Source organism: Chenopodium quinoa, unplaced genomic scaffold (assembly GCF_001683475.1).
Source record: "Chenopodium quinoa cultivar QQ74 unplaced genomic scaffold, ASM168347v1, whole genome shotgun sequence".
NCBI classification, from domain to species: Eukaryota; Viridiplantae; Streptophyta; class Magnoliopsida; order Caryophyllales; family Amaranthaceae; genus Chenopodium; species Chenopodium quinoa.
The window spans coordinates 1,608,096-1,631,790 of record NW_018745003.1 but is presented as its reverse complement, the minus strand read 5'-3'; the positions used below and the strand labels follow the sequence as shown (position 1 = coordinate 1,631,790).

At 33.4% G+C, this 23,695-nt stretch overlaps 1 protein-coding gene, 1 long non-coding RNA gene and 1 other non-coding gene across 4 annotated transcripts; 2 read left to right on the top strand and 1 right to left on the bottom strand.

The window, feature by feature from the left end:
• Window positions 1-1,331: 1,331 nt before the first annotated feature.
• TRNAL-AAG lies at window positions 1,332-1,412 on the bottom strand. Its single transcript has one exon. It is a non-coding gene; the product is annotated as a tRNA-Leu (tRNA).
• Window positions 1,413-2,687: 1,275 nt separating this feature from the next.
• Window positions 2,688-10,197, top strand: LOC110707800 (kinesin-like protein KIN-13B). The gene is made up of 12 exons (XM_021885847.1): window positions 2,688-3,048; window positions 3,170-3,385; window positions 4,196-4,333; window positions 4,670-4,777; window positions 6,111-6,188; window positions 6,520-6,601; window positions 7,224-7,383; window positions 7,466-7,768; window positions 8,291-8,509; window positions 8,595-9,069; window positions 9,152-9,217; window positions 9,481-10,197. Exons 1-12 carry the CDS (start codon window positions 2,923-2,925, stop codon window positions 9,658-9,660), a joined length of 2,151 nt encoding a protein of 716 aa, XP_021741539.1. The 5' UTR covers window positions 2,688-2,922; the 3' UTR covers window positions 9,661-10,197.
• A 10,579-nt stretch (window positions 10,198-20,776) lies between these two features.
• Window positions 20,777-23,695, top strand: LOC110707799. Of its 2 annotated transcripts, none has more exons than XR_002508591.1 (3): window positions 20,777-21,318; window positions 22,454-22,735; window positions 22,883-23,695. It is a non-coding gene; the product is annotated as an uncharacterized LOC110707799 (long non-coding RNA). The 2 variants fall into 2 exon arrangements; XR_002508590.1 differs by having other exon boundaries at window positions 20,778-21,318; window positions 22,701-22,735.

Sequence of the window (23,695 nt, the reverse complement as noted above, 5' to 3'; positions counted from 1 at the left end):
GTTGTTAAGTTCTTAGAAGAACAAAATGCAAATATATGAGGGATGTATTAATAAATGGTGGATTTTGGAGTAGATGTGTATACTATAAGATCCACACTCACTTTACCGATCATTATTCATCTTAAACATCCACTTTTATTAATAGAATTATACAAATCGCCAAATCGGAACACATATTTAGGGTTTTAATTAATATATATATATATTTTTTTAATAAAAATCGAATTTTAAAAGGCATAAATTGTCATAACTATCATTTGTATTTTGACTTGTGCATATCATACTTGAATCCTAATAGATACTCTTTTTTAACAACCAAAATTAGGTAACATTTTACTTGAAGTTTGACTACTTGTGCATACCATATTTGAATCCCAATAGTTACTCTTGTTTTTTTTTTTTTTTTTTTGACAGATCAAATAAAAATTAGGTGAACCTTTCACTTAATTGTTTAATTAACTTCATTTTGATGTGATTAGACCTCTAATTAAGGCCCACGAAAGTGATCCATGAATGTCTTGTGTCCACATGAAAATTTAAATAAGATGGTCATCATTAAGAATTTAATTAAGATTATTTGCACCATAAGATGGGCTACTACTTAGGAAGACCGAGCATTACTTTTCCTTTTGATCGAATGAGTTAAAAGGGACACTACAAACAACTAACTAAACAAAGGATGAAATATTGAAATGTAATCTTATGACCTACTACTTACAGGCTCTTAGTTTTTAAATATTCCATAAGATGATTAAAAAAATTAAAATTTAATTAGGATTATTTTTTTAAAAAAGCACTTTTTTAGGGTCTAAATAATCCACAATGACATTACACGTTACAAATGAGAGATGAGTTGGATGACAATTTAAAATGATGATCTAGTGTACAACAACGACCTTTGATTTTTAAATGTACTGTATTATAAGTTGATTAATTACAATAGTATGTACATGTATTGAAATGAGTAACAATTAGTCAATCATTGTTGATTTGCAATCATCAAATACTACGTATTTAATTAATACAATCTGCAAGTAAGCTTGGTGAAAAGTGAAAATTCACACTATAACTTTGAAGTCATAAGGTTAAGTTCCACCAATTACATTTGAACCTGCATAGCTATTCGTATTACTTATACTATAGAAGATAATTTAACGGAGTATGGATATAGAATGCCTTTATTTATAGAATGCCTTTATTTCGGGTTGTACAGAATATTTTCTACCAGTGTTTGAATAAAAATTAGTTTGACTTTAAACTTTAAAGTGTATGTGAATCTTGATTACAGTCGTCGAAGAGTTTTCTTTGCAAAATGTAAAAATTTTAAAAAATGTTGAGAGTGGGATTTGAACCCACGCCCTTTCGGACCAGAACCTTAATCTGGCGCCTTAGACCAACTCGGCCATCTCAACTTGTTGTTGAATAAGGCACCTGTTTAATATTTAATACATGTCATCTATTATTTCGTAGAATCCATTGTACAAATGACAATCATTGCTCTTATATTAATTGTACTATACGAAGGACCAACTCAATATCATGCTAAAAAGGTGTGATTTTTATTATAGGATTTGTGGTCTGGGGAAAAAGAAAGTGATTAAAGTGGTCTAATAAACAATATAAAAGGTAATCAAGATTGTTTTACCTTTTTTTTATAAAACTTAAAATAATACGCACAAACAATAGTGATAATCATGGCACTTCGTAACAACTAACAAGTCAAACATATCAAAGACATTTACTTTGTATACTTTATCAAGAATAGCAACTCATCCATTTTGACTAAATCTCATAAGTATTCTTAAATTATTCAAAATGAACAAGATTTTTGTACAATATGTTAGAGACGACAATAACTAGATTCAACCTGGTTCATTTTCAAAATTATATTTGGATGATGAAATATTCACGTTAAGTCAATCATATTTATCTAAAATCGTTTATGTACACCGAATGTGTAGTAATTACTATTCAATGTCATGTACGAGTATATAGGGATTCATTAGTTACCTTTATTCATTAGATTAATTTTGTAAAGAGAGCAACATAATCAATAAAAAAAAGTGTAACTTTTGATCATTTTTAGGATAAATTTATCAAACAACCTTATTTAAGTGCAGCATTATCGATTTATCGTATACTCTTAATGATCATTAACTTATGTTACGTAAAATGTCTTGAATCTATTTGCCCCTTACAAAAGACTCAACAGGAGAGTGTTGTTCTTCCTTCCGTCACTCTTTTTGCATCTATTGCAAACTCAAAGCTACTTGCATAATATACGAGTTATAATAATTTCTTCCAGTCGGAGGTCGGGAGGTTAGCCAGTATGAGTGGGAGACTAAACCATACCATATTACCGTACGATCCTCAATAATAAAAACTCAACCCAACGTGAAGAGCAGCAACTCTGACCCATTCGACCTCCAAAAATATCTACAATATTAATAATATTATTATCATTATTTACTTAAATTAATCAATGTTTGATTAATTAAACACTAATTTGAATTCCCAAAAATAAGCGCGCGTGAAGAGGTGGCAAGTCATTGTTCTTTTTCTCTCTCCTCAACTCCGTATCTGTCAATCATTTCACCTTCCTTACTTTTACCACCACCCTACTTTCTTAGCGCGTCTAATTCACGCGCTTATTTTCAATTTGAATATCTCTTTCATTCAACAATTTTCAAACAACAATCAAATTTAGATTAATCGAGAACATTTCTCTATTTTCTCTCTCCTCCCTTTTTCTTCTTCTTCTTCTTCAAATTTCTGCTTTTTCTTTACCTTGTGTTGTTGTTGTTGTTGTTCAATCGTTTCAATTTTCTGGAAAATTAATTTGAATTTCTGGGGAGGTTAGCTGAAACCCTAATTTTGAATTTATGTGAAAGAGGGAAAAATATTTAAAATTACGAATTAAAGATGAATGTGATTGGACGACAAATGCAGAGGTCTGGTGCTAATTCGCGTCAGTATTCTGATAATGATGATAGTAGCAATTTCATTGAAGTTCCTTCTAAATGGCTTCAATCTGCTAATCTTCCTCAGGTTTAATTTTAATCTTTTTGAAATTTATGTATATAAAATATTACGCGTTTTGTTAAAATTTTGTTCTGTGATTAATGCTGAATAATTGAAATTTTGATTGAATTTAATGGTGGGATGATAGGATTATGGTTTTTATGGAGGAGAAGGAGGTTCAAAATGGAATAGGAATTTGCAGAGGGGTAATTCTGGGCTTGAATTTCCATTGGACCCACCTTCACCATTGAATTCCTCCCGATCATCGAGTTTAAGGAAAACCGGCGACGACGGCGGTTTGTTGAATGAAATTAGCCCAGGATTGCTTGATATTCATTCATTTGATACCGAGCTCATTCCTGAGGTATAAATTCTCTGTCTTCCTATTAATTTGGTGTGTTTTGTTGTTTTTATTGCTGTTTATGCTATAGCATTATTGTGATATTTGGACAATGGTTTTGTTGGAAATGAAAATGCTAGAATTGGGCCAATTAGATTAATAGGAGATAATGTGTCAAGACTGAGAATTTGAAGTTGGATGAGGTTTCAAACGAGATGATTAATGATCAATTAGGACATTATTTGAGATGTGCATTGTGCTATAACATATATACAATGAAAGTTGACCAAAGCTATCATATAAGTTATATCATACTCGAGGTGGACTGGCAATGAGGAGGTGATGAACTTTTCGTGTCTATAAACAAGCGGTTTATTTTGATGTTGTGCATTGACAGTTACCTTATTGATTTGGGGAGTGTTTCATGGTGAAGCTTTGCTTTTTATAGACGAGTCAACAGTCAACTTTATAAGAGACAGGCTAGCTCCACGTTCTTTCGTTCAGAAGCTTTCCCCAAGAATCCTTAGCTTTATATTGTAAAGCAAATGAAACTTCAACATCTGCTGTAATGGAGAATCCCTTATAGCAATGAGTCTCATGAATCATAACAGGAGTCCAATGGTGATATGAATCCTGTTTGCCTATGATTTAGTTGACTTTGAGTAACATGTGTATAAGCTACAGCAAAGCTATATCAATGTTCCTGGGGTGATATTGCTGTTAAATACCTGTTCTGCACTTGTCTGTATTTCCACTCTTAAGTTAATTAATGCAGATAATTTTTATTTCTGTATTGCATTGTGTTGAATTTTTTCAACTTTGAATTGTTGCTAGATGCCAGCTCGCAACCTATACGATGTATCTTCGCTTAATCAACCTGCCCGGGGTAAGGGCCTTGAAGAGTCAGATGCATATCTTGCTGCAAATAAGAATACAAATAAGGCAAATTCTGTTGCAAAAATTAAAGTAGTGGTATGGCTCTCCCTCTCTCTATTTTTTTAAAAACTTATTCTTGGATCTAATGGCTCCGCATAATCAGAGTTAGACTTGTTAAGACTTTAGAGTACTGTGGAAGTGACAGTAAAATGGTTACTGTTAATCTGCAGCCAAAACTTTTGTAAGTAGGATGGTCTCAGCTGATAATTTAGAAGAACTGAAAAACTACTCGTAATAAAATATGGTGGCCTCATTTATAAAGTACATATTTTGATTGTGACCAGCAGAATGGATTTTGTATTTTTGTTAAAAAATTTAAAGAACATACCTTATTTTAGTACCTCTCTTTTAATGGTTACATTTTTGATGCAGGTGCGGAAGAGGCCGTTGAACAAAAGGGAGATAGCGAAGAATGAGGATGACATTATAACCATTGAGCCAAATTCCAATGCTTTGACTGTCCATGAAACAAAACTCAAAGTGAGTACCCTTGATTGCTTGGTATCGTAAAATCAAGCTAATAGCTATTGACCTATTGCAGATACAAGTATATGATGGTGAGGATCTTGTTGGATCATCCTTGCCATTTTCTGTTGAAACTATTCATGATAAGATCGTCTGATTATATGTTGGCTCAACTGCTATATACTATACTTTGCTCTGTTAAAAATGTGATGCATCTATATTTTTCCTATTTTATGTTACAATATCCTTACAGGCTTACAGTAAAGACCATTTGATTACAAAATTGGTTTTTTATGTTACAAACTTACAAGTGTAGTGTTTCATACTTTACTTTCTCACAATTAATGTTATTTGTTTATGCAGTTAATGTTTGGGGATAATTTTGACAGCATTATGCTTTCATTGAGTTTGTTGGATATTCTGCATTATTTGGGAACTGGGAAGCTTATGCTTATATTTTTGGTGGGTTATGTGATCATTTTCTGATAATTCTTAAGGGTGGGGATTTATTAATTTAATCAAGTAGGCCATAGTGCCATACACCTATTGTTGTCTCAACTCTCAAATATACCTTGGAGATGGAATTGAAGCTTACACAATTGCACACTTTTGCTGGAAGTTGTGTTATTGTTCTAACCTTTTTAGGTTGTCAGCTCTTTTGTCTATCATAGTGCACTTCTATTGACGTCATTAGTCTGAACTAGATTCTGGATAGTCTGGAATTCTCTGCTCACTTGTCCAAGCCTCCAAATAAGTCAGAGCACTGGTTTTTGCCGCAATATATGAATTCGTATCTGATGTAGAGCCCTAGGAGATGAGCAAAGAGACGTAGTGCTTTTAAGAGTCCATTTTGTTTCTCTTTTTTGCTCATTTAATCTTTACTTGATTTTATAATATTTAATCCTTTAACTTCAAACAAGTTTTAGTAGATTCTGAAAGCAATTGTGCTTTTAATCAATCACGAGCCATCCTATCTTAATCTGCATATTGGAAGGAATGCAAGAGTAAAGGTGGATTAGGTGCAGCATATTTTTTAATCTTATTTTACTTTGCTTACTTCAAACAGTGAATGTGGATCATTTGATGCAGCCATCACCATAGGGAACGCTAATATCCATCTTTAGTTTTATTTTGATGTTGATATGAGATTCATTTAGTTGGGAATTCCATATCATAATATCTTGTACATAATGTCTTCCATTTTAATGAGATTTAGTGATCAATTGTTTCCAAAATGCTTTCAATACTGCAGTCTAGCTTGATGTCCTCTGCATCCTTTGGTAAATTGCTTTTTATGTGTTTGTGATTTGCCTAGTTTACTTCATAATCTATTTGGTGATGTTTCCAGGTTGATCTAACTGAATATGTGGAAAGACATGGATTTGTGTTTGATGCGGTGCTTCATGAAAATGTCTCAAATGATGCGGTAACTATCTTATACTTCTTTCTTTTTTAGTTGACATGTTTATTTTATCACTTTGCCAATGCATTTATTTAACCGCTATTGTTTTTTATTATCAAAAATCAAAAATGTAAAATTTGTTTTTTGTTAGATACACGAAAAGACGAATCCAACAAGATTCCACATGACTACCTTTTTCTTATAGATCACAAGTGTACAGTGTCTAAAGTGAAAACGTGTCAACTATAAGGAATAGAGGAAGCATTTTTTTTGTAAAAAAAAAAGGAAAATATACTACTCAATAATATTTGCTTTATTCTTCTCATTCAGAATGTTTCACTCGTGATTCCCGCAGGTGTATGCTGAAACAGTGGAGCCTGTTGTTCCACTGATATTTCAAAAGACAAAAGCAACGTGTTTTGCATATGGTCAAACAGGCAAGTGGATTTTCTTGGATGACTAGAAAATCTGTGTTTAACAATCGAGCAAGCGATGGTCACTAAGTTCAATTCCTGACCTATTGTCCAATGAAAATGTTGTTTTGTTTTTTTTTTTCTTTTTTTTTCTTTGGTGGAAACTTTTATGGCATACATCATGTTGAGAGTGGTAACTTGGAAATTTGCAGTCTTGTTTTAGGTTGCAGTTATACCTGTCTTCTTTATGATTTCATATTTAATTTGTCGTTGATATATGTTTCTCTGTTGTGTTGAAGCTGTAATATTCAACCTATGTCATCTGTCAAACAACACTAGCAGCTAAGAGCCCTGGCCACGTAGTTTCCTTCATTGTGTAGTTTTAATTTACTGATTTATGGTATTGATGGCTCAAAGTTTGCATGATACTTGCTTGTCTCCTCCTTTTAGTTTTTAGGATGAGATTGCATCTAGCCAGTATCCCCCTCCCTCACCCCAGCTCCTAAGTTCTATTTTTTTTGGGTCAAAATGTTATGGCTGTAAGCTTGATGTTGTAAGATGCCCCCTGTTATTGTAAGCATATTTTTTTAGTCTTAATTTTTCTTTAAATCATCTCAATTATTAAGCTAGTCTAGACTTTTTGTAGGGAGTGGAAAGACTTACACTATGCAGCCACTACCCCTGAGAGCATCCCAAGACATCTTGAGATTAATACACAATACTTATAGAAACCAAGGGTTTCAATTGTTTGTCAGTTTCTTTGAGATATATGGAGGGAAACTTTATGATCTTCTGAATGATCGCAAGTAAGTTTTTCTACTGCTGTACTAAGAATTTGTCTCAGAGGATTTTCAAGCCTAGTGCTGAGTGTAAAATCTCTTTTTATAGGAGCCTCTGTATGAGGGAGGATGGCAAAAAGCAGGTTTGCATTGTTGGCTTGCAAGAATACAAAGTATATGACGCTGAAACAATAAGAGATCTAATTGAGAAAGGAAATGCCACAAGAAGCACTGGTACAACTGGTGCAAATGAAGAGTCGTCAAGATCACATGCTATACTTCAGCTTGTCATTAAGAGATCAGCTGATGGTAGCGAATCAAAGGCTCCTCGAATTGTTGGTAAACTTTCTTTCATAGACCTTGCTGGAAGTGAACGTGGTGCAGATACTACAGATAACGATAAGCAAACAAGGTGATCAATATATAGCATTTTTTTTTTGTAATTTGTATGTTTTTATATGCTGGTTCCATTGTCTTGAGGCAGGGAAAGTTTTATGAAGATTTGTTGATATGTAATTCTGACTTTTATGAGTCACTCTTATGTGTGGATTTGTAAAGTCTCCTACTGATGTCCATGATGATGCTTGCAGTCTTGCACACCCCAGATTTTTTTTCTTCATTATTTATTTATTTATTTATTATTATCATTTATTTTAATGTACTTAAGGGGTGGTTGAGTGGTAATGAAAATATGGGAAGAAAAACATGTGTTTGAGACTTTGAGATAGAGTTTTGTTACCATGGACATTAGCATTAGACTTCCTTTTTAAAATTATACTTCGTATAAATTTACATTGCATCCAATTATTACTGTCTGTCCAGCTAGCCTTAAGGATCACAATCAGAGACTCTGTGTGTTATACTTGTATTGGTGTTAGACAAACATATGTAATTAAGTACTTATCTGAATGGCATTCTTTAATTTTTATTGCAGAATGGAAGGTGCCGAAATCAACAAGAGCCTCCTTGCTTTGAAAGAATGTATAAGAGCTCTTGACAATGATCAAAATCATATTCCTTTTAGGGGGAGTAAGCTTACTGAAGTCTTGCGGGATTCTTTTGTTGGCAACTCACGGACAATTATGATTTCTTGCATTTCTCCAAATTCTGGTTCCTGTGAACATACCCTTAACACACTAAGATATGCTGACAGGTATTTTCTGCTTAAAATTATAAAAATTATGAACCTTGGTATTTTTTGAAGGTGCTTGACAATGTATATCACATATGCATTCCAGAGTCAAAAGTCTATCTAAAGGAAACAACTCAAAAAGGGATCTGCCATCATCAACGGTTTCTAAGGACTCGAATTCACAACTCTCAAGTTCTGGTTCAGCTCAAATATTAAATCTTGAAGACATCACAGCTAATGGTCTGAGCGGAAGTGGTAGGTTTGGATGGTCCAGAGAATTTGAAAGAGGATCCCCTCCATCTCCCAAAATAGAACGTGTTCCCAGTGGAAGGGCAGATAACACATCAGCTTCTGGGTATTCGGATTATTACAGGGGACAAAAGGGTGGTCTAGTTGACATGTCAGTGGATGATTATGATAACTCTGAAGACATTTTTGAGCAAGATAAGCCTTATCGGATGAAGTATAAGAAGACGGAAACTTATCATGTGCCTGCTGCTGAGAACAGAACGAGGAAAAACCTCGCTGACTTTAGTTCTAATAACATGAGTTCAGATGATGATCTTAATGTATTACTAAAGGTAAGGAATGCATACTCTATACTCTTGTACTGATCTGTTAAATGTCTAATTCTTAGTATTCTCTTGTTTTATTTGGTGGCAGGAAGAGGAGGACCTGGTTGCTGCTCACAGAGGATTCATAGAAGAGACAATGGAACTTGTCAGGGAGGTCTGTCATCTAATATTAGATCAATACTCCCTTTGTCCCAGAACTCCCAATATATTAGACCTGGGTGAAAGTTTGTTAAATTTGATCATTGATTTCTCAATATACAAGTATGTGTTAATTCTCAACGCAAACTTGATTCATCCCATTATTATTGGGATACCTTGGAAAAAATTGTTGCATATACTGATTGTGGGATAGGAAGTTTGTCTAATTGAGTATTACTCGACTCTTAAGTTCAAGTTGTATCTTTCTGTTCTCTGCAGGAGATGAATTTGTTGATTGAAGCTGAACAACCTGGAAACCATGTGGATGATTATATCTCCAAGTTGAACTCCATTCTTTCACAGAAGGCTGCTGGGATCCTAAAACTGCAAAGCCAGCTAGCTAACTTCAAGCAACGGCTCAATGAGCAAAATGTCTTAGTTTCTGCTGTTAGATACTGATATTATCAGGACACTTCTTAAAGAAGTAATGATAATACGATATGGTGTGGACTAGATCGAGATGGTTTGATAGCATTTCTGATTGGTAAGTTTGCTGCATTAGGGCTATGTAGGGCACTAAGAGCCTTTACTACTAGAGCCATGGACTTGGAAAGGTCCAGGCACCTCCGTTGTGATTTGATTCTGGCCCATCTTTCAGGGTGGTGGTTTCACCCTTATTGTAGGACAGTTATATTCAATTGTACAAGGCTTTGTATCTCAGGAGTTGCATTCCTAGCTACTCCCTCAAAGTCGACTGCCCAACCCGAAAAAAGAAAAATGAAAAAAAAAAAAAACACACAAAACAAAACAAAAAAAAAAACCCACTCCTACAGTTAGGGAGTGAGATATAGAATTGTACTGTAATACACAGAAAGTTACTGCTGATTAGCAACATTTTTAAAAGCATTGAAGCAGTTAAATGTATGTTCCATTCATGGTGAAAATGGCACTTTTTGATTGGTGCACTAATTTGATTAAGAATTGAGTTCTTTTCTACTATTTGTTTCTTACTCCGTATTGTTTGTCCTAAACTCCTAATTGAATTATTTATAATTTCTTCCAAACAATATTATATGAATCAAATTGTAACAATTGTAATGTTGTTAGGTGCAGTTTTCTTAGTTTTAGATTATCATATACTTCGTATAAAAGATTTATAGAGCAGCTAAGTTATTACTAAAACCAACTCCTAGAACATCTTAAACTGCTGCTGCCAGCCTGCCACCACGTAATTAACCAAAATTTGCAGCATCTTGCATTGACGTAACCAGTTAATACAATCAATGCGGCTGCACCAACTTGACAAGTATTTGATGTATCGACTCATAGGCTTGGCAAAACAGATCCAACCCGAACAATTTTGATTCGAAATAACTTATGATTATTTAGAGTATAAACTAAAGACAATAAATTCTAATATAATCCGTATCAAACTTAATCCAAATCCAATCCAAACAAGAACAAGTAACAACCCATATGCCACATGTACTCGAATATACCCCTTTGCACTGGTGACTATCCACGTATGCAATCCATCGCTGCTCAAATGGACGAAGACGTGGCTGAAAAAGTAAAGCCAATCTCCAATTTGTTGCCACGCTTAATATCAAGTTTATGGCACACGTTTTTTGACAATAGCCCATCCACCAAATCTTTTACACAACCCATGTTACAAGGTCCAATTGGACCTCTTCTTACATGTCTTCTTGTAATAAGCTATACCCCGAAATTATTAAGCTAATTAAGTTAACTAAAAACATTAATTAATAAGAGGTAACAAATGGAATATTCGGATCATTATATTACCATCATCTATATAGGTTAGTTATCTGGTTCTAACAAAAGCGTCAATTCGAATTTGCATGAATCACAATTCGAGCCTCAATTTGCTAATTCGGTTTAGATGATCATTTACGAGTTTGTCTTGCTTAATCTAAGTTGAAAATTGGTTTTGGAAAATAGTTTTAACTAGAAAGGAAGATGATTTTTTTTTTTTTTTTAAATATTTTGGGGAGATTTAGTCCTTTACAGCAAATATAATGTTTCCTCAAGTATGGTTTGATTATGATTGAAAAGAGAGTCAAAATGACCCACGTCTCTAAAGGTTTTATCCCAAATATAAACTCTATAGCATGATGACATTTTCTCTTTTTGTTGATGTGATGTTTGTGAATGTATTTAGTGGACAAATGTTCGATGTATAATTACTACGCATTAGATACACATATTTTCATTGCATTTTGGCTCCAATCTTATAATTTTGGTTTAATGAATTTAGTACAATTTGTACGCTTTATTACTTCAGTCAAGAATTTGATTGATGGAAAGGAATACGAGCCTCTTTGATTTGAAATGTGTGAAATTTACCTTTTTTCTGTGGTTAGTTTCAATAGTAATTCTTTAAATTGTTAATTTTGTACAGAGAATATTCATGCATTTAATTAACTTATGTAGGTTATCTTGATAATAAGTAGTTAGTCTAGTGGTAAATATTGTATCTCACACTTAATGTTGTGAAAATCAATATCTATTAGAGGCGCATTATGAAAGTGCTAAAATTGGGAATTGGGATTCTTATATCTTCTCCCCACCCTTCTCAATTATGGGTCTTGTTTGTTGAGCCATTGACTTGAGTTGGAATTGAAAATTCATTTCTTAAGAAATTGCATTGTTAGTGTTTACGAAAATAGTATTGAACATTTGTATTAGTGTTTTGACTTTTTTCTTGATAAGACTAGAAACATCTAAAAATTTCTATTTAAGAAAAAAGTACGTATTATCTAATTAATTTTTAGTAAATTAAAATGACAAAAGAAATCACTACTCTATATATTCTATATTAATTCTATATATTCAATTCACATAAAATGAAGAACAAGTATAGCATGATCTATCGTAATCTACAAATGATTACTGACCATTTGATCTAGAAACGAGGAAAACTTGAATTGCATCCAAAAGTACAACATGAATCATAACTAGTACTGTCAAAAACCGAACCGAATTGGTCAAACCGAACCGATTCAAACCGATCCGAATGAGAACCGAACCGATTAAAAATCGATTTTTTAAAACCGAAAACCGACCCGAACCGCATTTTAGTAAACCCGAAACCGAACCGATCTGAGTAACGTTAAACCGTCTAAGAACTAAACCAAATCTAAACCGAACTGAAAGGAAACCGAACCGAAAATGAACTGAACCGTTTCTAACCCGAAACCGTTTGAACTGGCATAAAAACCGTTTACACCGAACCGTTAACAAACTGCAAACCGTTTGCACCGAACTGTTTATAAACTGAACCGCTTATAAACCGAACTGTTTATGAACCGAATCGCTTATAAATCAAACCGTTTACAAACCACTTACAACAACTCATCAAATCATGATTATGACACTATTAACTAAATGATCAAATAAGAAGCAGATAATAATCTGATAGTAAAACAATAATACATTAATGCACTAAACTTTTATAATCTAATTCGTAATAAACTAGTAAGATCAGTATGAGTAAACTTGAAACATAACATGATATGTATTTATAAAATTAATGAGAATTTGCATATAATATGATGCGTCAATATGAAGTGATGAAGTCTCGGCTTGATGTAAAACTTGTTAACCAGCAAAAAGTTAGAAAGTAGTATAAAATTTCAAACCAAAACTGTTTAATTGCCCGAATCCAAACGACTCGATAAAAAACCGATTTTTTGAAATCAAAAACAGACCCGAACCGTAATTTAGTAAACCTGAAATAAAACCGTTCCAAATAATGTTAAATCGTAGAAGAACTGAACCCATTAACGAACCGAACCAGTTATAAACCGAACTAAAATAAAACTGAACCAAAAAAGAACCGAGCCGTTTCTAACCCGAAACTGTTTGAACCGGGATAAAAACCGTTTACACCGAACCGTTAACAAACCGCAACCCGTCTACACTGAACCGTTTACTACCTGGACCATTTACAACCCGGACCGTTTACAACCCCAACCGAATTTAAACCGGGATAAAAACCGTTTACACCGAACCGTTAACAAACCGCAACCCGTCTGCACCGAACCATTTACAACCCGAACCAAATTTAAACCGTTCAAGAATAAACCGAAACTGAATCGAACCGATAATTATTTAAACCGAACTGAAACCGACCCGTAAGACATTTGAACCGATTTCAAACTGACCCGATTTCAAACCGAACCGATTTTAAACCGAACCGAAACCGAACTATCAAACCGTTTTGACAGTACTTCATAACATTATACTCATATACCTCAGAAAATTAAAATAGAAAATGGTGTGTAGATCTAGTGATCCAAACTTTTTAGCAACAGTCAAATTGAGATGCATAGTATGGGTGTCAAGGTGGCACGTGAAATAGATAAAAGAAGTTGTCTCAAAGTTCACCAACATATTCATTGGTGCCACACAAAATTCACACACTTGTCAAACATCATTCTTTCTTTCTAAATTCTAAGCTTGCATCATTTCGGATGTCAATTGAAAGTTTGGTAAAAAATATCTACAATTTTTTATTTTATTTATTTATTTTTTTTTTGAAAAGAAAAAAAAAATATAATCTTTACCACTATTAGATATTTTTGTTTCGAAATAAGATGTCAATGACATCAAAATAAACCGACTTGTAACTATCGTTTTTTTTAAACTTTATTTGCACAAAAACTTACTAATTGAATCCAAGAGCATCTTAAATGGAACTACCATACGATTTGTAAAAATATAGGTATTGTCTTAATATATGTTTTGTTTAATGGCATAAGGAAAGAGGAGGGGATTAGGAACTACTTGTATATTTACCGTTTACTTTTGGAACAAAAGAGGTTTTCTATATAAGGAGTCTTCAATTTCAATGACTTAGTTAGTAGATCATATCACCCATTCGATCCTTTCATGACATCTAATAATTGATTTTTGTTTGGAAGCTAAGCAAGTAATTGTGTTTATTATAAAATCTTTAATACAACTAATGAAGAATTCTTTTCAAAATGAAATTGCATTTTGAAATCTTAAAAAATAAAATTATGAAGTTTTAACCTTTTTGGCAGTGAGTAATTTTTGGTATGTCTACCATTTCACTCATTAATTTGATAGCATAAAAAGCAAAGCATTTTAAAGAAAAATTTTGCACACTAAAGTATGCATTTACCTTAATGACTCAACAAATTAACACTATAAAGAGCACACTTTTTGACAAAATGAGGAGTGTTCCTATTCCCTTCACAAGTTTCTCAAGGTTATTCACGGTACTTTTACTTATGAACCTCATTAAAAGTACCTTCAAATTCTTCCAAACACAATCAAAAAGTGGGAAAAAAAGGTACCAAATAATAGATTAAAAGGGCCAAAGTTTTTCCCCTTCACAAATTAACGATCTTAAAATTAGTCACTATCAATTTCTAAATTGATTTATTCATGATGACAAGCCCCCATTCACAATTGGCCACTAGACATTGTCCAATTCAATCTCAACGATTACTTTGGAATCTTGCTAAATAGCATTTTCTTTTTTATGTGGCACACGATGCCTACTGAGAGGTCAAATATATGTCATTAATAATGAGGGGTAAAATTGGGAGTTTGGGACAAAACTCAAGAAGTTGCCACATGATAAAATAAAATTATGTCGAACAAAAATGGGAAATAGACGTTTTTGAAATGCTTTTGCAAATTATGCACTTGGATGATTGTGGTTTGTCCATTGTATTTAACTCAATTTATGTCTAAACTAATTAGGGTCCACGGTTCTCTAAATTAGATTATGAATTCAACTCTTCTATCACAATTTTTGTGTATGATAATAGACTTTGATTTATTACTCCGCAATTAGACTTTGTATTAGATATAATGTAGTTGGTATCTAATATATAATCAAAATTTACGATAAATATATAGACTTTTTGCACTAGTATCATTTAGGGGCCGTTTGGTTTGGGGTATTTATCAAAGGGAATGAGAATCAACTGTCCTGATTCCCTTTATTGTTGTTTGTTTGGCATTTTTTCCCATTTCCTTTATCCTCTCCATTACACCAAATCCTTCCAACTTCATTCCCCACCCCCTCTAGGTTTTTCCATTCCCTTTCCTTAGCCACCACATCCAAACCAGCCACCACCATCCTATCCTATCCCCAACACCCAGCCACCATCGCCGCACCTCCACCGTCCCTTGCCAGAGCTCCCTCGCCCATTGCCGAAGCTCCCCCGTCCCTCGCTGGAGATCCCCTCCCCCGTTCCTTATCCAAGCCAACGCTCGTGAGCTTGCCGCTGCTCTCACGTACACCACCTACTGGGTGTTGTCATCCCAACCAAAACCCCGACCACCATGAAATTCGAAACCCCAGCCACTCTTAAACCCCAAAACAACCACCAAATCCCCGAAACCACCAACAACCCTAAAACCCCTCTTCTCCTAAAATCTCCCTGAATGCTTGGGTTCGGGCTGCAGAGGGATTTTAGGGTACAGTGGCTGGGTTTCAATGGGTTGGGTGGCTGAATTTCGTGGGTTTTGGCGTTTAGGAGGTGGCTAGGTTGGGTGGCCGGATTTCAAAAGTTGGGTGTTGGGTTGCTGGGGTAAGGGGGAAGGGGCTAAAGGTTGGATTTCTAAAATAAATTTGTGTGGTGGTGGTGGTGGTGGTGTGGTGGTGATGTGGTGGCTCTGATTCCCATGATTTTTAAAACAAACAACACACTAAATTTGAGGGATTTTCATTCCATTCTCTTTCATTCCCTTTGTTCATTCCATTCCATTTACCCCATGCAAACCAAACGGCCCCTTAGAATGGTTATGTCATTCTTAGTATCTTTCATCCACTCAATTTTATTTGGCTATATTCTACTCCGTAATATTTAAATTTGGCAACCAAGATATTAATTCGAATTTGAATGAGACGCATGGTATAATGCTATTTAGCTAGTAAGCCTATCAATGAAGCCCTTAGAAAAGCAGCATAAAACAATAATCCAAAAACAAATTACACTAACTACGGAGTAGCTGATCTAGACCCTATATAGCTTGGTCAAATGACATAAATAAACACCTTAATTAAAATAAGAAATTGATTTAAAATTAAAATACTAATCATTTTTCATTACTAATCTCTCACGAGTCACGACTAATTGAACATAGCGAAAGGCAAGAAGGATTTTACTCGATGTCTTTTCGGTTGAATTGAAAGCAATACAAGTGTATGATTTCCCTATCAAAGCCTTTAAACGTACCTTTTTCATTGTTGTATACTTGTATACCTAACTTGTATTTCTTAAAAATTCATTATTAAGAGCATCATTAAGAATAAATTAAATATAAATGTTATTTGGATGGTATATTACAAGAGGGGGGTGAATTGTAGTATGTTCCTAGTGCCTAATTTTCGTGGAATTGTAGGGAATTTTTCAAACTCAACCTTGAGCCTCATTGTGATCATGCTTTTAGGCATGGTGGTGTCCAAAGGGAAGGAAGCTAGAGATGAAAGAGTCGCCAACAAGTTTTAGGAACTTGTAAACCGTTCACGGTCACCCCCAATTCACGATCACGGAGATCGCTAACTTCTGGTGGTCCGGAACCATGACTGGTATTCGGGGATAATGGTACGAATCCAACCTAAAAGAGATTGAACCCGCTCTAAATCGGCCTCTACTTAATTCTTATGATATTCATGTGCGCTTTCCGGTCAACATACATACAATAAGTTAGCCCTAAACCTGTTTAATCTACATTGGTTGATTATTAATGCACAAATAAATCTATTATTGGTGATCACTTGAATTAAAATCATATTAAGTCTAAAACACATTATTAATTATCTTATTAGGCGTGATTTCAAGTACAAATTCCCTTTACACCTGCAGAAAAGGCGTGATCAAGCAATAATAATAAATCATGAATAATCAAGCAATGTAATAAATTGACACAACAATCATCATCATAATCAATATAATCATAGTCTCATCAAAACATGATTAGTAAGATTCTAGGCATGATACCAAACAGATTAATAACAAATTTTAGCATGTCAGTAATAAAAAAGATCAAAGCATTATCCTAAACATGATACTAGAAACCAACATGACATTAGCAATATTAATTAACACCCTAAACATAATACTAGGAATCAAAATCAACATCCTAACATGATACTAGGAATCAAAATCAACATCCTAACATGATACTAGGAATCAAAATCAACATCCTAACATGATACTAGGAATTAAAAGAATAATTAAGTAATCGAATTACTTACTTTGATGCCTCGTATCTCTTTCTATCAAAACAATACACACGTTAGTAACTTCAAGAAAGATTAAATCAAATAACAGTTGAAATATAGATTTGGGGACCAAACCCTCAGAACTATCAACCTTTCATGTCGAGGTCGAAGGCAAATTCGAGATTGGCTAGGAGTATTCAAAGCTCGTGAAGGAGGTATGGTGTTTGTCTAGGGAAAAACACCAAAAGATGTGTGTTTGGATGTGTTGGGATGTGTTTAAGCTAAGGCTAGGAGCATAAAGAAAGAAGAGAGAGAGAAAAAATTTTAGCTTATAGAGAGGATTAGATGATGATTGTTGGTGATTAAAAACGGGATGATATGACCTCTATTTATAGGAAAAAAGAGGGTTGAAGGATCATAAAAGTATCAGAAATTGAATCCAAGTAAAACAGGTTCCATCGCGGCGTGACAGCCTTGTCGCGGCGCGATGGTGCTGTCGCTCAGCAATGGTTTTTGAAAGACTGAATTTGTACGGAATTCTATTCCCAATCGGATTGGGTTAATCGAATATTCGTACGTATTCTATTTTGACTGAGATTAGGATCATTGAAATACAGATGTTTTATTCGATGTAAAACTCTTAAACCTTTATCTTTTCGAAAACAGGATAAATTAGAACCTCCTAGAGAATTCTAGAAGCTTGTAATAAAATCCTAATTGGTTTAGGAATGAGGTTAAGGTTAATGGACCCTCTACATGGTCATTGGGTTGCAGGTAAGGCTTGGCTCGAGCTCGGTTTAGCATTTGGGCCATAACTTTTTTCGTTATAAGTTGGATTTGGGATTATAATATATCGTTGGAAACCTCTTTTCAAACCCCATCCAACTACACGATAATTGAATCGAGATGATGGACCAAAATAGATTGGTTTGGACGTTTTATAAAAAGGGCACGAAATGAATGATTTTCAAACACACGAAATAAATGATTTTGGGTTTAAGGACATGAAATAAATGATTTTGGCTTAAAACATTTAAGGAAAGGCTAGAAATGGTCAAGGATAAAGGGAAATTCACGAGACTCTTCAACTCTTTCACCTAGCTCGATAATCAAAGACGTGAAAGGTACTCATCACTGGGTTAGGTTTTTGGGGAGACACAATCAGGTGCCTACAGGAATATAAAACAGTTGTTGTTAGGAACTTAAACAATGCAAAGCGGATTTTACGAGGAAACCTTCCAGGGCCCAACTGAAAGTAAAACCTCGACCCTCCAAGGCATTTTCAACATAAACACTTCGCTATAATAGGGCAACTCCTAGTTACAACCTATTACACACAGACCTTTCTCACAAGCTCCTCCCCAGCAACTTGCTACACTCACAAGTTCCTACCCGGATACTTGCTACCTGATAGGACCCTATCCTACCCAACCTAAGTACCACACTTAGGTTCAATCAGCACTCCTAGAATGCCTACACTCTGCTTCTCACTAGAAGCTCACTCAATGTGCACTCACAGCTACAATCGAATCAGAGATAATTCACACTCACACCCCAATACACAAAACACCCAAAACCCTTTTTCCCATTATAAAATCTCATTGAATAACTCTATATACATATATATGAATAAAGAGATAAACTAATATGTTGGACACTCGAGATCTGTCTGGAACTCACTGGATGAATTGAAACCAAATCCTGACAGGAACTTTAACCAGGAGGACTGACTTAACTTCGTGGTGAAGGATGAAATCATTAAGCACGACCACTTCACTTCGTCAGCCTCAATTTTGAATGAATACATATAAGCATATTTATAGTTCACTCGAATTATTCATTTTATCTTGAAAAAGATAGGTTTTATCAAAAGATAAGTTTAAAAGATAATTTCTAAAAATAAGTTTTCCGAAAATATATCTTTTTGTTAAGAATAAAATCTGTCGATAATAATGAGATATAATTAACATAAAATCAGATTTTATGCAAAACTTATCTTTTTGTTTAAAAATGCTTTCTAAACGAACTTATCTTTTTCCAAAAGGGATTTATTAGAAAATAAATATCTTTATTCAGTAAAACCAAATCCCTAAAAGATATGCACGTTTTAGGTAAATATATATATCATTAAAACCGACTTTAAAGACGCGCATACTTAAGTTCTTATGAGGTTTGGAACTCTTAGTAACTCTAATTTCATTGACTGTCTGGTGATCCATTTTGGTTCCATAGACTTGTTCCAAACCGACTTTTGTGTCCAACATACTTACATGAATCCTAGAGTAATATAGTTTAATTATTTCGTCTTCATGCTGCTTCTTTGAAACTATTGTTCTAGAATTTTGTAGTCTTAATGTATTCTACATCTCGGGGCAACGTTCCACTTCTAGAACCGCAGGCCAAGTTCCTGGAACTTGCTGTCATCTTCGCAGTCCAAGCTTCACCTATCCGCTTGCTGTCATGCTTATGTTAGGAAGCTCCTTGTGTGTACCTGTTAGGGAACACTTCATGTACCTGTTAGGGAACATGCTCCGGCTCTCGTGGGAAAGCCTGCCGAAGGTTCCTTCTGGACCTCGTTGGAGGTAAAATCTTCAGGTTCCTTCGTGGTTTAGTTCTCGCGGGGGAACCTGCTTTAGGTTCATTCATTCTCTCTAATTCCTCTTGACGTCTTCTATGTTCCAACCCATTGACTTCACCTAATTCAGTTCCTGTCTTCACATAAACACTTAAGAGAACATTATATTGAAGTTTGTTTGTCATAAACAAACTTCAAGTGAGAGAACTAATTAAACTTAAAGCCACGTATTTTTGTAATTTTATATTTATAAAAACAATAAAGAAAACTAAAACAAGACCAAACTAAACTAGAGCTAACCTAAGAGCAAACTCAAAAAACTAAACTAAATTAAACGACTCCTACACATACATGACTCACTTATGTATATATGTATAGGATACTTACTTCATGAAGCTAACATATGCAAACACCTATTTACATAGTTACCTTCATGGTTCCTTTGCCATCATCATGCTTATCAACCATCACTCATCATTACTCTTGTTCCTTCTATTGTTTATCATATATTGCTCAAGTTCATTATATATATACTTGTGATTGCTCAGGTTCCTTGTATCTTGTTCCAAGCATAACTTGTTCTTTCTATGCACAACTTAACAAACACGTTAGATAGATAATCATCATTAGTTTACTATCATCAAAACCTAATTACTTAATTTTCCCCTTTTTGATGATCGATGACAAACTAATGATGCTTATCACACATTAATAATTAAATCGTCGTTGTACATTTATTCCCCTTACTTCTTCAAGGAAGTAACTTTAGAACAAGTTAGGAACATACAAAGGAACTTCATATAGTAAGAAACTAGCAATACACATCATTGTTAATATATATACTATCAAATATCATGATGAATAAGAACTTTAGACTTACACTACAACAAAAGCACTGATTAGCAGCACCTTATTAATAGCAATCTTAGAAAGATGCTGTTGTTTTTATCATATAACAGCGCTTTAATCTTAAACGCTACTAAATAATGCATAATAAAAATACCTTAATTTCCATCTTATTATAACACAGCGCTTTTCCACTCAACGCAATTAATCTGCTGTTGATAAGACTTTTTTTTTTTTTTTTAAAAAAAAAAAAAAAAAAAAAGAAAAGGAAAAAAAAAATGCAATCACCCACTTCCCACACTATTACTTTGTATACTCCACGATTTCACTACTGCAGTTCCCTAAAATTTTTACTTTTTCCACTTTCACTGAATTCCCAGTTCTCTTAGCACCAAATCGAGTTTCGATCGTTTAAGGGTTTCGAAGGTTTTTCTTAATAAACTCCTCGCCACTTCCATTATGCTGGGTATTGCCTTCTGTTTTTTTCTCAATTAATTTTTTATACTTTGTATGTTTTATTCCTTTGATAGTAGTAGTAATTTCCCATTGATTATTACTTATGCTCTGATTTTGAATGTGGTGTTGCCGGATTCCAATTATTAAAAGTTTGATTTGGTGAATAATTAGAGTTTTGCTATGAAAATATGAAGAATAAGGGAATTCGATTGTCAGATGTTGATATAAGGTGCATTTTTAAGGATTTTTTAGTTGAATCTACTTGTTGATTGTGGATGTGGTGCATTTCTAAAGATTTTTTAGTTGAATCTACTTTTTAAAGAAGACTTTTTTATTTAAGGAATTCTCATCAAGCTTAATCTTATTATCAAAGTTTCTTATATATCATAAAATTTCATGTACGCTCGTGTGATAAACTATATACTATATAAAACAGGTCCTTGAATGAGTTGAATCCATTGACTAGCCATAAAAGTTGAAATTGATTATACTCATTTTAACTTAACAATTAATAATATTAGATGATCCGTTTGAATTAGATGAAATAAAAATTGAATTCTAGTCATGCATTCAGGTAAGACAAATTAGTCGATTATTTAATTTGGTTGTATGCCTAAACTGTCTATAATTGAATGTGACTTTTTAGTTGACATTAATAATCTTGACTAACTATTATTGTCTAGGTGTTGAACTAAGACTCCTGAAAAACCTTAGCAAAGTATATAGTGATAAGAAATTAGAAAACTTTGTATATATTACCATCGGTCATCATTAAGGATATAAAACCATGTTTAGGCTCCTCGACTATGTTTTTTCACTAATAAGGTCAAGAGTTAATTTTTACTAGTTAAATATTTCTACATACACTTGCTTTTTTTTTTTTTTTTTTTTTTTTTTTTGGGTTTCATATGTTTCTTCCCCTCATTTCCTTCATTAATCTGCTTCAGAATTCAACAACCTTCACTAGAAAAAATAATTACTCTTGATCTACATAATTGCTAGATGTCTAATTTAAGTCTTGAAATAAACCATTAACTTATAAAATTCTATATGAGTATCTATCTTTGCAATATTACTCACTTGCTTTTCAAATAAAAAGCTCATTCTTATAGTCTTTTTTTTTTTTTTATCTAAATTTCTTATAGTTTAAATCCTTATCCACTAAGAAGAATGTTATCTCACTTATTGGACTTGAAATATCATGGTTGATCCTATTATCACCTTCAGGTTCATATTTCTATTTATATTTTTTTGTCATTAATTTCTTAATGCTCTCTACCTAATTTGATCTTGTTGCCCGAAGTTGATTACCTTCTCGAAGTTCTATATTTGATATAATGTGATCATCTTTTAACAAGACTTTTAGATGATTTAAAGCTTTATAATCTGCAGGAAGAACAATAACGAACCTTGCATGTGGCCTGGAGGTACATGTTGTAACTTAATTATGTGCTAGTATATTTATCCAATGGACTAACATGTACTTGTCAGTTCAATGTAGCCTACTTTGTTTAATTATGTGTATATATTGTGCATTGCTACAAACTAAGCTAATCAACTTTCTCATTTTGTAGTACTTTCATTATTGGAACAATTCAAATTACAATCAAGACTAAATTGATGAAGTCAGTACTCAAGGCGCATCGTGTTCTTCTCATGTAAATGTTATGGTGGATGATTTTGTACTATGATCTTCAAATTTTAATATGTTGATTTAAAGTTAAAAGTAGATAATTTGTAAATGTATTTTTTTTCCTTTTTATTTTTTGTGTTGTGCTTATTGTATATCAAATTTATTAGACACCGAGTTGTTTGTTTGATATGAAAAAAAAAAAAAATTATATTGGTTTTATTGCGTATAATATTCAATTATTAAATTGAGCTCTATAATGGTTTCTTTTAGCCTTTTTTTTTTATTATATATATAATGCTACAAAAAATATGAAGCATGCTTAGGAAAAAGAAAAAATCCAAAAAAAAAAAAGAAAAAATCAAATTAATATTGATTTTTAGCTAAATGCCCTTAAATGAGCAATAATAACGCTTATTTATCTAACGCTGCTAAATATGCAAACATTGATAGCGCTTATTTAAAGCGCTGTAATTCTTTTAGCAGTGCCTATAATTTACAACACTTCATAAGCACTATCTTTTATTGAGAAAAAGCGCTATTAAAAGCTTATTGTGGTGTAGTGTTAATTACTACATATCATAAGCATCATACATATTCTTCCCCCTTTTGTCATTATCAAAAAGGGTATTGTTCCACATGTTTGTTTTTAGTAAATTATACACACGTAAAGTCATATGTCACACCTACCACCATATAATAAGTAAACATATAATGGTTAAACACTTGTTATTCCTAAAAGCCTCAAGGTACTCAC

What these genes read in the sequence shown, in the direction of transcription:
- LOC110707800 (XM_021885847.1), top strand. Translation starts at nt 2,923, where the DNA reads ATGAATGTGATTGGACGACAAATGCAGAGGTCTGGTGCTAATTCGCGT. An exon ending in GATCTTCTGAATGATCGCAA is followed by an intron (nt 7,384 to 7,465) that starts GTAAGTTTTTCT and finishes CTCTTTTTATAG; the next exon opens with GAGCCTCTGTATGAGGGAGG. An exon ending in ACACTAAGATATGCTGACAG is followed by an intron (nt 8,510 to 8,594) that starts GTATTTTCTGCT and finishes TATGCATTCCAG; the next exon opens with AGTCAAAAGTCTATCTAAAG.